The sequence below is a fragment of the Taudactylus pleione genome, unplaced genomic scaffold (genome assembly GCF_031769625.1).
Source record: "Taudactylus pleione unplaced genomic scaffold, aTauple2 ptg001032l, whole genome shotgun sequence".
Lineage (NCBI taxonomy): Eukaryota > Metazoa > Chordata > Amphibia > Anura > Myobatrachidae > Taudactylus > Taudactylus pleione.
Window position 1 is genome coordinate 12,399,120 of NW_028285433.1, and position 19,094 is coordinate 12,418,213.

A 19,094-nucleotide genomic window follows, 5' to 3' on the forward strand; every position below is an offset into this window, starting at 1 on the left:
CCAATATGGGATTCTCGTTCCTGAGAATGGATGATTCGGGAGGACCTGACCCAAGGCCTGCCCCCTCAGCCAACGCTGGGTTGAGACCCAACCCAATGGAGAGTTCTCCTCACCCACAGATATCGTTTCAATATTTTTGTATATGTGCTGCCAAAGCGTGCACTGGAACACTTGTCAACCTTGCGCAGTGTGCTAATTAACCTCTCTGGAATAAGGCTTGTCCATAGACCACCCGATTAGCAGAGTAGAAAAAAGGTATACACATACATACACTATATAGATATATATAGATATATATATATATATATATATATACACACACATACATCCCTATATGGGATTACATATACATCTACATACACAACACGTACATTGTAGGCGCCGGGACACGGGGAGCGATCTGCAGAAGTGACAAAGATGACTCTTACACTGCGCTAGGGTAAAGTTATACCGCGCTGTGTGCGCAAAATGTCCATGCTAGCCTGGAAGAGTTCCGGTTAACATAAGCTGTCCCCTCAACAGAACCGCATAAAGCGGAGTCATAGTGCACCTGCTAAGCGCAAGGTTGAGGGAGGGGCAGCAAAAGGCTAGACATATCCATCAGAGCAGCAGGTGTTAGGGCAATGAGCTATACTGCTGTGGAGGGCGCCGAAGCGGCTTAAACACAAGTGCCCCGAAGTAGCTAGCACCGCCTCAGCAGACTAACAGCTACGCTGTTATAAAACACACGCAAGCACAGGGAGAATATACAAACTCCACACAGGGTCATAGTGGGAAACAAACCCATGACCTCAGTGCTGTGAGGCAGCAATGCTAACCATTACACAGTCTGTGCTGCCCTGTTAAATATATACAGGCTGCCTCAGTGCGACTGGCGCTGTACCTACAGTGAGAGCTCCAGCGCTTTTTGTAAGTGATAGCGCAGTCAGCCGTCTGTCACTTACCTGACCTACAGTTAACGGAGCTTCAATACACATCTCCCCCTTGTGGGGGGAGGGGCAGGAGACCCGGACTCAGCTGGCGGCGGGACCCTTTTCTTCCCCGAGCAGGAGTGAGTCAGCGCTGTGCTACACAACGGACCACTCTTAATAAAAGGGGGAGTTGTTTATATTGTAAGTTGTCCCCTCTCCTTAAGAGGGAAGCGCGCTCCCTTGCAGGCGCTGGTCCGCGCTGCATACTCTTAAAAGGACACCTCTCCTGCTAAGCAGGAGAGGAGAGCGTCAGCTGATGTCCACTGCTCCAGTGAAATGACTCAGCGCTGTGCTTGCCAGCTATTGCTGCTGCGGAGCAATAACGGGGAGAACCCTTACAAATGGCGCCGCTGTTGCAGGACGCGCCATAAGTGTTTGTTTAGGGCAGGTCTCGACACCGGGTCCGTGCGCTGATTAAGACAGCGGGACTTAGTAGCCACAGCAGCCCGCCTTGTGTGAGGAGGGCAAGCGCGATCGGCGCTGCTAACGAGCTCTCCTATGCAGCAGCGCCGACAGCCGCGTGGTACACACAGCGCGGCAGTGAGGAGGAAGCCCGACTATAATAGGCGCCGCTAGATTGCATGACGCGCCTCCAGCAGCCCCAGCGACGACCGGGGCTGTAATTTGCGCCCTCGTGACTATAGCACCTGGTGACTCCCTTGACCTGGTATCCGAAGTCGGGGAGAGGGTGGTGCGGGGGCAGGGGAAAGTCGGGCCCTCCTAACAGTGACAGTGTCACTGAGCCCAGCTATACTTCCACTGCTCCTGCTAATCAGGAGCAGTGGTCATACTTACAGCTGCTGCGGCCGGGATGCTGGGCTGAGGGGGCGGAGAGGAACCCGGACACATGCCGGTGTCAGCAGTGGCGGGTCTTCTCGGGGTCCGATGACTCCTTTGTGTGTGCCCCCTCCTCAGGGTCACCGGACACAGGCTGCAGTAGCCGTGTGGTGCCCTTCCCGGCGGCTCCCACGTAGCAGGCAGACTACCACAGCAAGCAGCCTGCCTGTCCTCAGTGTTATAAAAATGAAAAAATATGAAAAAGGCTGGAGACAGCCTGATGTGCGACCGGCTCTCTCAGGCACATTCTAAAAACTGGGGCTGATGGGGCATAGAGGGGGAGGAGCCAGTCACACTTCTAAATTATTTAAGGTGCCAGGCTCTACTCTACCACCGTCTATACCCCACTGTCTTGAACTCCAGTGTCCCCTAGTGGATGAAGGAGAAATCCCATGCTTTAGCTTGTTAGGCGGAGGGAACATATTAGATGTAAAATTTATATTTTGGTGCGGTTATCAGTTAAATGTAGAAGCGTACCTATGTTCAAGTAGGTACTAGGTTTACATGGTGGCTGTGTAACTTGATCAGATTATCCCCTTAAATGTATGCCTGCATTCATTCTAGCTTAAGAACTGCAATATTGAACTTAATAGAACGCTTTACATTATTATAAAGAAAAGAGTTGCATTGTATGAATATAGCAATATATAAAAAATTCCACTGAAGAAGCAACCTAGACTGATCAAAATGTTACATTTCATATTTTTACTATCATGGTCTGTGTTTGTGTTTTAAAATAAATAGGAATCCCTCTCGCTGATGATGACCAGAATTCTGGAGGGTTTTTTGACATCTTGAAAGGAGGAACTGAACGATTCCTTAGCAACATTAAAGACACGTCTTCAAAAGTTATTCAGTCCGTTACCAAGTAAGGACATGTTATTCAGTGGCAGTCCCTTAATGTAAATTAAATACAAAGTTAAAGAATGTACTGTATAATATAAGAGACTAGTGTGTATTTATATCTATATTTTTCTAAAACATGGGTTATCTGGACTTACCGAATACACTTTTGTACTCCTATATTAGAGGAATGGTAGTTCCACATATTGCAATATATGTTAAGCTGACCATCTGGGAAGTTCTACATGAGAAATTGCTCAGAAATGTAGCATGCTTTTTCCCTTACTAGATATGTTTTGAGCTTGTCAAGGTAATCGGACATTGATTTGATGCTAATGCCAGTAATAGGGCCTTCTTAACATACACTGGCTGGCAAAATTATTATGACCACTGGGTTAGTACTTTGTTGGGTCACCTTTCGCCCGTAATAAAGCTTGCCAACAGTCCACAGAAATCAAAGGGCCTAAATACTCCCATGAAAACATGTCACGAACCATAACATTGCCTTCGTCAGCCTGAGGAATTATGACGATGCGAGAAGTATCCATGCTTTCGTGCTGTTGTCTCCATATCCTACCATCTGCATGGTTTAAGTGAAGACATGATTTGTCAGACCACATGACCCGTTTCCAATCATTTACTGACCAATTCCTGTGTTCCTGCGCAAATTAGAGATATCTCATCCTGTTTACAGCAGATCATAACAGCATACGGACAGTCCTTCTGCTCTGTAGCCCATACCATCTAATGTGCAGCGTACTTTTCGTTGAGAGGCCGTTTGATTCATATTATTTGTAATTTGATGCACTGTTGGTCGTTTGGGAATGGGCAAGTCTGCCCACTCTCCATTCCGCTCTAGCATCCAGTAGCCGTTTATGACCACAGGCCTTATGCTCAGACCCAATTTTTTGTCTGCTGGTCCAATCTGTGTAACTTTAACAACTGTTACCCACAAACAATTCACCAGTGCAGCCGTTCTGCTAATGCTCGTACCATTGCTACGAGCGCCAACAATCATTCCTCATTCAAAGTTTGGCAGATCGTGTTTTTACCCATTATTTCATGAGTGACACACTTCATAAGTCTCTGCATATCCTGCCCTTTCCGTGGTTATACAGATTCATATATCCTACGTCAGCATTATCTGCGGCATTGTTACTTTGCATAAAATCGCCTGGTGGTCATAGTAATTTGGCCACTCAGTGTATATGCACTAGTATTTTGGACCCGTCATTCACCGGATCGCTAACTATTGTGGCTGATGCTGCAGGATTTCTTTTCCCCATTCCTTCAGTCCCATCCCCTCCTCTCCTCTTGCAGGCTAATTGTGCTGCAGCTCACACTGTCATCCCGGAGCTTACATTAGGAAATAACAGGCCCCCAGCTCCTCCATGTCACACTGCCGGACCAGCAATGAGCGGTGAATTGGCACATGTTGTCTCTTCCATTGCAGGGCGTGTGGGGGCATGCACTATGTAGGTAGGCGCTCTGGCCCCACTGAGCATGACTGAAATGGGACAACATTGAGTATTATATTATACATGGAGATGAACCTATAGTATACAGTTAAACTGTGAGTTTTAGTCATACAAAGAGACGTACCAGTTAGGGTGTTTTTTTATGCTTTCCTTAAATAATGTCACATTTGCATATTCCGTTCAAGCAAGCCAAAGAAAAGCCGAATCTGAAATTTTCAGTTGACGTCACATATTAATGGCTTTTAATTTTTTTGCAAATTCTTAATATCTACAGAAACATACATTTTGTTCCAGTTCCCCCCTCTCTGTTCCTCTCTTTACATTTTCAGATGCTGACTCCCTTGTATTTCCCTTCCTTCTCTTACCCTTTGATATGGTCCCCTATCCCTCCCTTTCTTCTTCTTTATATATTTTTCTCTCTCTAACCGGATGACCTCACCTTGCCAGAAGATCAGATTCTTTTTTGATCCCACTGGGTATTAGGGATTCCCTTTTACCGTCAGTAACCGCCTGTTACTGACAAGTACTGTAAGGGAAAATTGAATAGAACTTTGAAGAGAGAGTTCAAGAATATCTTGCCAGGCGATCACAGATTATTTTTTTTATGCCCACAGGATCTTGGGGTATTAGGAATTCCCTCTTACCGTCAGTAACCGCCTGTTACTGACTCTGCCCACTGCACCGGGGGTGTGTAACTTCCCTGCCACCACAAAGTTCCTTTGCAGCGCTTGGAACCGCTTATTTAAACCTGGGCTCCTACCATGGGCACATGGAATCGCTTACTTCTGGTTATGTGTGGGCACGCTGCTGCAACACTACCTGGATAGTGTCGGCTAGCTTCCAATGGTCCCTCAGCATGGGCCAGTTTCTGCAGGGTAGCTGCTAGAGGGCTTTAGCTTGGAAACACTAGGCTCGATCCAGAACAGCCAGAGAATGGAATAGCGTTTTGTTCTATTCTTTTGGTAACCAAGAAACAAGTGTCTTGAATCAAGTAGATGTTTATTCCTCAGTCTTTAAAAAGACAAATACTCCACAGCATACAGATAATCTTTAAAAGTACAGGCCTATGGCAGCGGTAAGTGTCCCAGGTATTACGAAGGGGAGAGGGCACTTACCCTCAGGTGTCTTCTCCAGCGCTGATGACTCCTCCTGTAGCTGCAGGTATCTGCTTCTACTCACTGGAGAAGCAGGACTTGAGCTGTGTCAGTTTGACTGTTTGTAAATAAAGGTTGTTGAAAAAAAAGTAACTGCTACTGCTGGCCGGAGATGGTGAGTCACACAGGGCTGTCAGGGGAAGGGAGTCTCAGCTGTTACCTCCTCTGCAGGTCTATTATTAGTAACAGCTGTGTTAGCCAGCTCCTGCATTGCAGGGGTAGCAGGTGAAGCAGGAGTGGCATTAACTCAACCATATGTGGAGTCTTAGTAAATAGACTCCTGTATCTCGTAAGTCAATGTGGCGTTTGTTTTGACATTTGTGCTATTTGTTTTACTGTTGTAGTTATACCTGTTATGTTTCTCCAACATTTAAGAGACCTATGCATGCTCCTTCAGTTTGATAGTTGTTTGCACATCTGATAGTATTCTCCAATAAAACGTGTTTGAACTGAAAAAAAACCATACATACATATTGGAAATAGTTAAATTAATTCTTATGCTACTACTTTTTTCTTTAGTTATTTTATATAAATATTTTAACATGATGTAACCTAAACTGTGGCTCCATGTTAATATTATTTCTGCCATAAATATTGCTGTTTGGTTTGTTTCAAAATGATTCCCTTCTCTCTAGGTCATATAATGTCCTAGTTTTGTTTTCAGTGAAAATCAATAGTTCTCAAGTTTTGTTCATCCTTCTCCCTGTGCTACATACCCTGCTTAACAACACATTACTATATAAAAGAACTTTGTATACTGTTATTACATTGCCATTAAGCTTAGTGCAAAGTTGCTTTTCTACGTTCGTCCATTTTATACAAAAGAGAGAGTGTGTCTGCATTGTCCTTTACATACACGCACACACCCCACATTCTCAGCTCTATATAATGAAGGAAATGTAGATTATTTATAGATGGTAATAATTTTTGTATGTAATATACTAGGTACACTGTTGCTTAAATGTGTCTATAAGTTCTAAAAGATTGAAGCTTATTTTTATCTTTTTACTTTTAGTTATGCAAAAGGGGATTTGGATTTATCTTATATCACCTCAAGAATTGTTGGTATGTTAAATACACAAGTAATTTTGTTTTACTTACTATATATTTCTATTCTAAACACAAGATATGAATATAACCCGAGAAATAGAAGCAGCATGTACAGCAAATCCTCCAAGCTTGATTCATACACACTGGGGAAAACCAGAACATTTTATTTCTGGTGCAAAATGGTATCTCTGTTCATTAGATGCATCCTATGGATGTAATATTTAAGTACAGTACATGCCTCCTTCCACATGCATAATTTTGCATATAGCACTTAGTGAATACAGTGATCTTGTTTATCCTGGAGTTCAACAATATTTCTGATCTCTGTTCAGACACTCTTGGGCTCATTGGATTTTTAGCCTAAATGATTAGTTCACCTTAGTGGATTTACATTTATATAGTTAAAAAAAACCCAATAGGCTCACTACTCCTTGTGCCTTAATATGCACGTTTGTTTCTTCCACTTGGGGGGGACATTCACTTCAGCATGGTTTGCCCTCGCAGCTGCATTATTGTGCTGAGCAGCAGGTTTAGAATGTTTGGTAAAGTGCAGATATGTACTCCCTGCACAATCACACACACAAAATGTATAAGTGGTCAAGAAAGGGACTTTATGATGGGTAGTTTGCAGAAAGTAGAATTTAATTGTAAACAGAATACAAATGAATTGTACACAGCTATCAACTTTTGTAGTTCTGATTTCAAGTTCCAACATGCACAATAAGAACCATACTTTGAACTAGAAAATATTTAACAGATTCTTACCTGTTTAAGATAGATAAATCTCATACAGTGTGTTCAGAAATGAAAATGTACCATGTCCAGATTAATCTTGTGGATAAATGCATTGTGATTTTTTTTTTTTCCTTATTTATATCCTAGTGATGTCATTTCCTGCAGAGGGTGTGGAATCTGCCATAAAAAATAACATTGAAGATGTTCGTTTGTATTTGGATGCAAAGCATCCTGGGAGTTATGCGGTTTATAACTTATGTTTGAGGAAATACAGACCTTCCAGGTTCCATAACCGGGTAAGATTACTAAATATACATCTTTAATTGCTAAATTATATTTAAATAAACAAATACATCCCTTTGTTATGTTTTTTTAATTAAGACCATTTTACAGTGTTAGTACAAGGCCATTGTGTACAAAAGTGAAAATAATATAAGCATTATTACAAATGCATTTTGTAAAGTGAACATAACAGGTGATGCTAAGAACATTCCATTGGTACAAATATCAATGCAGTAATGGGAAAAAAATAAAAATCAGGGCGTGGGGGCCCTGGTTGAAGGGGGCCCATCGACCAGATTTGTGTACTGACTCAACAGAGCAAGAATAGGTTTAATGTCATGTGTGGCCTATTTACCGGTGGATGGAGAATTGAAGTGATCAGGTCAAGACCAGATAATTTGACACTCTACAGCAGGGGTCTTCAACCTTGGCCCTCCAGCTGCTGTGGAACTACACATCCCAGCATGCACTGCCACCTTTTTGATATAACAGCATGCTAAAACTATGGCAATGCATGCTGGGATGTGTAGTTCCACAGCAGCTGGAGGGCAAAGGTTGAAGACCCCTGCTCTACAGACATCTGTAATCCAATGAACCTTCAGTCTAGGGTTTGAATGTACAATATACTGAACAGTGTTTCTGGTAACATTGCTTGTCCAACTGGCTGCATCAATAGCATCTTTCTACAGCAGTTTATATGAAACTTTTGGATAAAATGGAACATGAGCATAGAAGATGTGTGGTACAGTATAAGCAATATGGGTTTTATAAACAATGATTAAATGTCTTTATTCTCTGTGCCCAGGTGTCTGAATGTGGTTGGCCTGGAAGACGTGCCCCAAATCTCATGAATCTTTACAGCATCTGTAAAAATATGCATTTGTGGCTGAAACAAGATCAGAAGAATATTTGTATTGTTCACTGTCTTGTAAGTAAATATTTTTCTGTATCATTATATTTAGGAGACACAGGCTCAATAATATCATAATCATTTCTTGAGAGGGTCAGTGCTCCTCCCCATCTGCTTAATCTCCTTGCCTGGTGGTTGTGCTGTATAGAGGTGCTTGGTGTAATGAAAAGCCACTTTTTCAAGAAGTGGGTTCTACTGTTCATGATTGGTGTTAGAAATGAAATGTATATTAACAGGACTGTTAATATAGCAAGACTAGTGCAGTAAACAGTGGCACATGATGGAATAGTTTTATATTGACACTGGAGATGATCACTTATTAAAGAGAACACTGGATTTTTACAATTTTAGTAAATTACCTTTTAATGTTTCTAATGTGTTCTAGATCTGTACTAATACAGAGCTAATGTCTGGACATATGCATGCATGTCTTCCTTTTCTCACTATGACTGAATATTAATATGGTTCAATTTCATGTCCTATACCATTAACTATACATTGTATTTAAGGATGGAAGAGCTGCTTCAGCCGTTGTGGTGTGTTCCTTCCTTTGTTTCTGCCGACTCTTTACCACTGCTGAAGCTGCCGTGTATATGTTTAGCATGAAGAGATGTCCACCTGGCATCTGGCCTTCTCATAAAAGGTATGTTATACATTTTAAACTACTTCAATCTTGCAAAAATATGATCATGTTTTCATTTATTATGAAATCCCAAAAGTTTTGGACAACACAACATTTGTATATGCAGAGTGAGTACTACACTGAACTATGCCTTGGATTGCATGATTTTGCTCTGCGCATTCCAAGCATGCATACCTGTCCCTGCAGGTTTGCAAGATTCTCTGAATTGCGCCTGCTTGTGAATGGATAGGCAGGCCAGGGATGATCCCACGTAGGCTTGAACCATAATGGCGTGTTCACACACATTTGCATTGCAGACTGGAACAAAAAACACACATACGCCAGACTATTTTTGGGTGGCTAGGGGCAGGTGCAAATGTATTGATGACGACCGTTTCCAGCACTAACAGACCACTTGTGGATGGCTGATTGTAAATGCACCGCTGCCACTGATGGGCACTTTCATCGTTGCTTGGGCATATAATATGATTGTCTGCATGTTTTAGCATTTTTCCATACACAAGATGTAGAGTTTAGGGAACCTGTTTAAGCATCATTGATGTCTAATAGTGAATACGATTACGCAGGCAAAACAAATGTTTAGGAAACATGGATATATGTACAGCTCAGCAAATTGTTAGAAACAGGCGCGCACTTTTCTTTTTTTCTCCTTCATCCACTAGGGGACACTGGAGTTCAAGACAGTGGGGTATAGACGGTGGTAGAGCAGAGCCTGGCACTTTAAATAATTCTGAAGTGTGACTGGCTCCTCCCCCTCTATGCCCCATCAGCCCCAGTTTTTAGAATGTGCCCGAGAGAGCCGGTCACATAGGGCTGAGCTCCAGCCCACTCTTAGTATTTTTTCTTTTATTTTCAACTTTATTTTAATTTCTAGCTTTCACAAAGCATTGAGGACAGGCTGACAGACTACTGCGTCTGTCAGCCTGCTACATGGAGGCATCAGGTGACCCGCCACCACTAAAAAAGAGTGCGTGTCGGAGTCCCAGGCACCCTGGCAGTAGCTCCAGGGAGGACACGTCACAGCTTAATATAGAGGCTGTGTCCGTGCTTCCGAATGCCTAGCCGCAGCCCTGATGCCAGCAGTGGTAAGTATAGCTCTGTTCCCCTTATGGGGAACAGAGTTTAATCTGCGGCCCCTCCGCCCCCTCCCAGGCTCATGTGGTATATACTGTAGTATATCCCCTCCTGGAATCCTGTTATAACGCCGCTAGCGTTATTACAAGGGGCGGAGCTACCGCGCATAGTGCGGATACCAGGGAGACTGTTCAGACAGTCTGTAACGTTGCTGCCTAGCAGCATGCCTGAATCCCTGCACGACTGAGCGCTGTCTGACTTAATAGAGTCTGACAGCGCTCTGTTTGCTGCTCTCACGAGAGCCGAATCCTCCCTCTGCTCTATCCCCACGGGGAGGGAGCCTGCCGCGCCCCGCTACTCCCATAAGGGAGTCTACATTGTGCACCAATTGGCCGTATGGAGCTGCCCCTTAGGGAGCTGCTCAGCGCGGCTGTTCCCTGCCGCGCTGGTGCTTGTAGAAGCACTGGCGCTGGCTTCTGCACACAGCCGCCGGAGAGCGAGGCTGTTATTCACAGCGCTCTCGGCTGTGGGTTGCGGCGCCGGTGCTTGTATGAAGATTGCACTGGTGCTGTCTATTTCATTCCCGATCCCCCACTCGCATTATGCCTACTATACATTGTTTGCGCCCCGCCCGCTTATTTATAGTAGGGGCAGAGTCTAGTCCATGCTGGCGTGCACAGATGCCGCCATACTCCAGCGAGTATTATTTGCATATGCACCTGCCTTAAAAGGAGCCAGGGCTTATTGCCAGCATCTCCTGCATCCTCACTCTGGAGTTGTGGGGGGGGTGCAACCCTTAACAGGGTTGTGGGTTTTATTCCCAGTACGGCCCTAGCTGTTTGGAGTTTGTATATTCTCCCTGTGCTTGCATATGGCCTCTCCCGTTTTTTTTCTTTACTTAAACCTACAGCACCTGGTCTTATTAGGTTTAACGGCACAACTGTAGAGTTTCTACTTTAACCTGCAGTCCTTATATAGATTCTGGCTCTGCCTCATCTCGGTTATATTGCAAGTAGTTACCCTACGGAACTGGGCAGTGTACTGGTTTAATATTATATATAATAAAAAAAAGGGACCCGCCGCCACTATTATAGAGTGAGTGTCCGGGTCCCAGGCACCCTGAAGCACAGGGAGGAACATGCCACAGCCTAATATAGAGGTTGTGTCCATGCCACTTTGCCCACCACATATCTATCAGCGCCTACGGCCACACGCCCGATCTCGTCTGATCTTGGACGCTAAGCAGCGCCAGGCCTGGTTAGTATTTGGATGGGAGACCACCTGGGTATACCAGGTGCGACAGGCTTATTACATTGAACATCTGGGGCAAATATGCTTGATGTGTAACAGAATAATGCAGTGTGTTTCTTGCATCTATAGCTGCCAGAGATCACTCTGCCTAAATGTCTATAGTATGCATAGTCGGGGCCACTGTTCTGGCTGCTGCCAGAAATTACGGTTATTGCATATCTTTAACCCAGGGTTAGCACAAGGGTGCGTCCCATCCCCAGGCTTATGCCTCACATTGGCTCGCCTTAAGAATGAACCGTACTCTTCTCATGCACATATGTGGCTGCACATATGTTAAATCTCAACAGCCTTCGGTGCTTACCTTAGAAGGTATGCATCTGTGCATCTATATGGATTTATATCTTATTTATTCCCTTCGGCAGCACACACAAGAAGTAACATATGGCCGTTGTGGTGGTTGGCATTGCTGCCTCACATCACTGAGGTCATCTTTTGATTTCCATCATCTGGAGCCAGAATGGCACACCTGATAAGGCGAGTACACTGGTAATGGAAGAGTCCCAGGATCGCAATCAGTCTGGGATAGTACGTTGCTAACATTTCCTGCCCCAACGCCGTAGCAGAATGACGGCCACGCGCGGCACATGAGTAGTCTCCCTGTGTGGAGGTAAGCCACATGTTTGTATATACTTGTATTTTATACTAAACCCTGCGTTAAGACCTGGGGCTCAGTTCCTTCTAACTATTGCCCATGTTATATTTTTCAAATTATATCGTCACCTACTAATCTTGTATGTAAGTACGGGTAGGCATGTAGGGATTTACGTATGTGTTATGTATATATATGTGTTTGTGTGTGTGTATGTATATATATGTGTGTATATATATATTTCTACTTCAGGGTCCATAGGGTATCCACAGGATACCTTGGGGGTATAGGTGTGACGTCAGTCGCAGGGCACCAAAGAGTTAAGCTTTCAGCCTCCCAGGATGCACTAGGTCCCCCTCCTATACCCCGCCCCCGGGCCAAGGCACCTCAGTTTAGTTTGGTGCCCGGCCGGAGTCGGGTGCACCTGTTGGAGTGGGGGCTAGAAGAGCCCCTGAAGCTTTTTCTTCATGCAGCTGTGGCTGCACATCTGGATGAACAGCATGGACAGTCAGTCCTGACGTCCATGCTGTCTTCCCTACACCCCGCCGGTACCAGAACGCCGGTACTGATCCGGGGATGCTGGTGGGCGTCTGGGGTCACAGCTAGCGGTGACCCCAGATGCTCCGGACCATGGCCGGATTCAAGGGGGACAGAGGTAAGCAGCGGGGTCCCGCGTTGGGTCCCCGCTGATCACATGGTCCTAAGTCCCCAGGCAGGGGGCTCCCTGGGGACTGGCTGCAGCGTGGAGCCAGGCGACCAACCTGCGCTTCCACTACCCCCTGGGACAGCGGACCGCAGCAGAGCGGTAGCGCTGCGGCGTCCCAGGGGTTAAATGCATGCCAGGGGAGCGCGCCTTCCCTGTCTCACAGCCGGCGCCTCCCCCGCTGCACACAGCCCTCTCTGCATGCTGCCGACTGGTCCTGTGGCAGCGCTCCTCCCCCAGGCCAGCCTCCTCTCTGCTCCTCGGCGGCCATCTTCTCCAGAACGCATGGTGAACGCTGCTGGAAGCGCTGGACGGAAGCATCGTGGTCTGGGTCCCCCCGCATACCTCTCCTCCGCTGTGGTCAGGTCTGTGTATGCAGCGCTGTGTCCTACCAGGCCCTGTGTCTGTGTAGTTGAGTAATCAGCGCTGTTAGTGCAGGAATTGTTATTTCTCTGCATTGTATGTGACTGTGCTAGCGCTGCCTGTAACTTTTCTTCTCTAAACTGTCAGCTTTATTACTGTCCCTGTTATTCAGCCGCCCTTTGTTCCACCTGTGGCGCCTTGGGATTTGGCTGTGGTCCTGAGGGCTCTCCAAGGACCGCCGTTTGAACCACTGGGCTCAGTGGATCTTAAATGGCTAACAGCTAAGACTGTTTTCCTTCTGGCCATTGCTTCGGCCAGACGTGTTTCTGAGTTAGGGGCTCTTTCTTGTAGACCCCCTTTCTTGGTTTTTTATGGGAACAGGGCAGTGCTCCGCACTCGGCCCGAGTTTCTTCCCAAAGTTGTTTCCCAGTTTCATGTTAACGAGGAAATAGTTGTTCCGGCCTTTAACTCACCGGGTCTTTCCGTGGGTGAGGCCTCTTTGGATGTTGTGCGGGCCTTAAGGACTTATGTTGACCGCACTTCTTCGTTTAGGAAGTCGGACGCTTTGTTTGTCCTCTATGGCTTCCGTAAAAAGGGTTGGCCTGCTTCAAAGCAAACTTTGGCAGCCTGGATCCGTATGGCTATTTCTGAAGCTTATCTTCATGAAGGCCTACCGGTCCCTCCTTCTCTGAAGGCTCATTCCACTAGGTCTGTGGGTCCTTCGTGGGCAGCTCGACGTGGTGCCTCGGCAGTTCAGATCTGCAAGGCTGCTACGTGGTCTTCTGTCCATACCTTCGTGAGGTATTACAGGTTTGACACCTTCGCCTCTCAGGATGCTTCCTTCGGGCAGCGGATTCTCCTTTCTGCACAGGAGCGTCCCCACCCTTAAAGGATACTGCTTTGGGACATCCCCAAGGTATCCTGTGGATACCCTATGGACCCTGAAGTAGAAAATATGAGATATGGTAAGAACTTACCCTTGTTATCTCTATTTCTACGAAGTCCATAGGGTTCCACAGGACTCCCGCCCTGTCGCACCTGTGCTGCAGATGGGCTTTGCTCTGGTCACCGGTTTTCCGTCTCCCTCTGGTGAGAATGTGATTCTTGTATGTGTCCAGATCTTTGTTCTCTCTCTTCCTTCTCCTCCTCCGGCCTATGGCTTGGTAACTAACTGAGGTGCCTTGGCCCGGGGGCGGGGTATAGGAGGGGGACCTAGTGCATCCTGGGAGGCTGAAAGCTTAACTCTTTGGTGCCCTGCGACTGACGTCACACCTATACCCCCAAGGTATCCTGTGGAACCCTATGGACTTCGTAGAAATAGAGATAACAAGGGTAAGTTCTTACCATATCTCATATTATATATATGTGTGTGTGTGTGTATATATATATATATATATATATATATATATATAATATTGCTTCTTATCCTTACCATTAAAGCAGGGGTAGGATATGTTCTTCTCAGTTTTATGTCTGATACCTAGCATATTTAAAGAGGATGCTGCGATGGGAGGCTGGACTCTCCTGATCTGGTAGTTTGTTCTATAACTCCGCTTTACACTATCTCTCCCTAGGGATTGGGTGGTGTGTGTATATGTATATAATTATGGATATGTGTAGGTATGCCTATACTTCCACATTCATTAAGATACATATTATTCCACATCTGGAAACCTGCCAGGGTTTACCAGAAGCTGTCGGTTATATCCATACATATTATATGGTGGCTCTATAGATTAGAGTCATATTCTGCAGCTTACATAGGATAGTCACAGACTCCTACGGCATTGCTTTTAGTATGGACTCTATACATGTCCTGGGGCCTTCCTGTTTGTCCACACATGTATATAAGGATATGTACTTACACCCGCCTCGGGTTATAGTCCTATTTCCGTTAGTCTATATCTACGGCGTCCACTTCGGGGGACCTATTAATTACAACTACACTCTAGGGCGCACTTAGTAACAAACTTGTAAGACACTAGGAATGCAATGTGTGTATATATAGTTATAGCATGCTGATCTCCTGGTGCGGGATATGTGTGTGTGTGTATATATATATGTGTATATATGTATATATATATATGTATATATATATATATATATATATATATATGTGTATATATATATATATTATAATATAATGTAGCGTGCTGATCTCCTGGTGCAGGAGTTTGACAAGTGACTTACTATGTCGGTACTAACTCTTCCTTTCAAAGAGTTTGCCTTTTCATGCAGCTATGTTTATGTGTGTGTATGTGTATATATACTGATATATTCCCATTCCTTGTATGAATTTTCCTAATAATTGGAGAAATCTGTTTTTGGCCTTGACTGGCGTTATCACTACAGATATCTCTTCTTTACTTGGGATAATTAACGCATTCTATCTCTATGTACAGGTACCTTTCTCAATATAGATTCTGGTACCTTATATTATTGTCTTGTCGCATATCTCAATAAAATAGGTATCTGAAGGTCCCTTGGGTACACTTCCTATCAGTACATAGAGAATCCAGGATCTATTCCATCCTCATGGCTTATTTAGTTAATTTACATGAGGCTTAGGGCAGGGTCTGGCCTGGGTTGTATCAGATTGTGGGCGTAATACACAATTCACCATTATAAGTGTTAATGTAAGGATACACTAGCAGACCGTTTTTGGGGTATGTGTAATTTCTATATGGATACATATCCCTAATGGAACAGGCTCAGGTATAGCGTCCTGTTGTACGACCTTCTTTTCTCCATTAACAATTTGCTAGTTTCTACAGTATTTTCTTCTGCAGCATCTCCAGACTGAAGTCCGTGCTGTAGAGCATTGATCTTTGCCCACTGAGGCTACTCTCTGTACCTGACGTGGTGGTTTGCTGTGAGATGAATAAGGTCAGTGACATCCTACATAGCGTCCAGAGGGCTTCTGGGCGCTCACAGGTAAGCGGGCTTACCCCACTAATGCCTCGGAAGATGCTTTCTTTTTCATGCATCCTGACATAGCTGTTGTTCTCTCTTACGCACCCTAGCTGCTGTCCTAGCAGCCTTCAGTTCTTTTAAATCAGTTGGCTGTACACTTTAGAGCTTTCCTGGTGTGTGGGTGCATAATTGCAACATTGAGATTTGTGACCCTATTCTACTGGAATCTGTTGGGGTTATGGACTGAAGTACATCTATGGGCTAATGCACATCTTTACTATAAAGTGTGACAGTCTCTATGTTCCATACAGGGGGCCTGGTTTGTTTCCTGTTCAGTATCTGTTGATAACTTCATCTCACTGACGGGTACCTCAATGGTACCTTCATAGTTGTCCTAGTGCTTTAGCCTTGCGGATGGGATACTTCCCTATATTGGTAGCTCTCCCTGGGTGGAGGTGGCATCCGTGCTCTTTTTCTGCTAAGGGTATCCTGGGTGTTTTTATACTATGTTCAGGCCAGTAGTTGGTACTGATTACACTCTACCATCATGTAGGAAGTTGTCTGCTGTTTGACAGGATGGGTGGTACTGCCGTCTGACCCACTGGAAGGAATTGTAGTCTCAATCCTCTCGTATCCGCCTCTGCCTCATGCCCAGTGGGATCTCCACTCGTTGACAACTTCTATGGTCTAACCTTCCACTGGTTACCAACCCTTTAGTTGTTGGACCTCGAGAATGGTTCAGGGCGACTGTTAAGTCGTGACTCTTGCCTCCTTGTTTGCTTTGTTAGGAGTCTGTGGACAGGTTCAGCTCTGTCTCTGTATATTGGTCTCATTATACTTTTATCTATATGATGTCCCGCAGTGCTGGGATTCTGCTGTCTGAGACTGTTGCAGCTTCCTGTAGTTGTCGCTGGTACGGTTTTCTCGAGTTTTGTTCTCCTGTTACTGCCATTCTATGGATTCTAGTTGGGGTTTTCTGCTCCCAACGGTCTTGCTTGGTCTGTTTTTGGCTGAGCTTACGGTGTTCTGATGCTTCTCATCTGCGGGTACTCTCTCTAGCCGTATTCCATTGAATTTACGCTGTAAGTTGTGGAATGTCTGTGACTGTTCAGCGAGGAGCTCTGATTGTCTCCTGGCTCTACGACATGCCTCCAGTCTTGGGCTGTCCCTGTTTCGGTTGGCCGAAAGGTCGGCAAGTTCTCCGCGCTTCCCACCCGGGAGGTTGGCTTTGGGACGTACCCACTGTCTTGAACTCCAGTGTCCCCTAGTGGATGAAGGAGAAAACAGGATTTTGGTACTTACCGATAAATCCCATTCTCCGATTCCACAGGGGACACTGGACGCCCGCCCAGCGCTGCGTTCCTGCCGTTGTGTTGGGTCCTTATCTAGTTGTGTGACTGCATGTGTTCCCTGCAGTGGGTTCCTCTGTTCTTCTTCAGTTGGTATTGTTCCGTTCTGTGGTCTTCTCCTTCTCTTCATTTTCCTGTTGTCTACCGTCTCCTCTCGGGCTCAGTTCTTAAACTGGGGCTGATGGGGCATAGAGGGGGAGGAGCCAGTCACACTTCAGAATTATTTAAAGTGCCAGGCTCTGCTCTACCACCGTCTATACCCCACTGTCTTGAACTCCAGTGTCCCCTGTGGAATCGGAGAAAGGGATTTATCGGTAAGTACCAAAATCCTGTTTTTTTTATTAAAGTAAATTACATCCATTTTGCAACCAATCACCTCACAGGCAAATCAGTAATACAGGACTGCTGCACACAATACACAATGTCCTCATTAATCTGCTTACAACATACCTTTTAGTGCTTAGTGAATGGGTCACTTTTGCTTGTGTAATTACATATAATGTACACACACCATGTATACATATATACTCCCAAACCTTGGTTACATATTATCTAATTTGTGTATATGTGTGTAATATATATATACATGAGTATATATATATATATATACATTTTGTACATGAGTGCCGGACCAGTGTGTTAATTTGTGTGTGTAATATATATATATATATATATATATATACACACACAAATTAACACACTGGTCCGGCACTCATGTACAAAAATAACTGCGCCCGGTGCCCTCACAGCCAGAGGTAATGACAATAAACATAAGTGCGGCACTCAGAGCTATGGAAGCTGCAGTAACTACAACACAGCGGGTTGCATACAACGTTTCAATCTTTAAGATTTTCGTCAGGTATATACAGAACAAACACAGACACCTTACCTTATACTTTATCATACAACAAATGACACCCAGTGCATCGCGCTCCCGCCCAGAGCGGGTCTCTGCGCACATTCATGACGTCAGCCACAGCAGGCTGCAGTCGCTGTTAGTGAGAGACACGGCCATCACCATGGAGATATACATAAACATAAACAATGCAGTTGAAAACAGCACAGTGGATGCATTCTAGGCATTTAAACACATCAATATGTTAGCGGCTCCTGCCAGTATAATGCTGTGTGCAACCCAAACCAAACCATCTATATACATATGACATATAAGAACAGTAACATAACTCATGCTGTCGTGCCCCTGAAAATTTTTATGCTTAAAGCATCTGATATTTAGTTAAGACACGCAACTGGTAGCACCTCATTAAGACCCTTAGGAGCGATCACATCCAGGAAATGGATCCACAAAGCCTCACGTCTCAATAACATACGGCCCCTGTCACCCCCTCTTGCAGGGGCGGGCACATGGTCGATCATCCTGTATTTTAAACAAGAAAGATTGTGACCTGCCTCAATAAAGTGGCGAGCCACAGGTTGATCACTCACCCCTTTGGTGAGTGCAATACGAATAGAAGACCTATGGACACCCATGCGTTCCTTGAATTTCCTAGAGGTCTTACCTATATAGGTAAGACCACAAGGACACAAAATCTGGTAGATCACAGACATGGATTCAAATGTAAGATGATGCCTAATATGGAGAATCTTACCCGAGTGAGGATGGTAAAATGTATCGCCAGCCAACATGTATCTACACGTGACACATAGACATCTGAAACACCCCAATTTCCTAGGGGGGACATTCCTAACTACATTATCACCCATACCAGTGATGTCAGTCTTCACTAGTAAGTTTCTAAGGTTCCTACCTCTAGAATAGCAGGCACGTAATGATTGGTTCTGTAGACCCAAATCCTTATCTGTCTGCACAAGGTGCCACAATCTTTTACTGATGGTATTAATCTCAGGGGACAGAGTATTAAATTGCG

General features: G+C 44.9%; 1 protein-coding gene across 4 annotated transcripts in view; it reads left to right on the forward strand.

The window, feature by feature from the left end:
- The window catches only part of GAK (cyclin G associated kinase), a 101,914-nt gene that overhangs the window by 47,693 nt on the left and 35,127 nt on the right, over positions 1–19,094 (forward strand). For all 4 annotated transcript variants that reach the window (XM_088461290.1, XM_088461292.1, XM_088461289.1 and 1 more), the window contains exons 11-15: positions 2,553–2,676; positions 6,299–6,348; positions 7,216–7,364; positions 8,156–8,278; positions 8,770–8,903. In XM_088461290.1, coding sequence (XP_088317416.1) covers positions 2,553–2,676; positions 6,299–6,348; positions 7,216–7,364; positions 8,156–8,278; positions 8,770–8,903 — 580 coding nt within the window. The remainder of the gene's footprint in view (positions 1–2,552; positions 2,677–6,298; positions 6,349–7,215; positions 7,365–8,155; positions 8,279–8,769; positions 8,904–19,094) is intronic.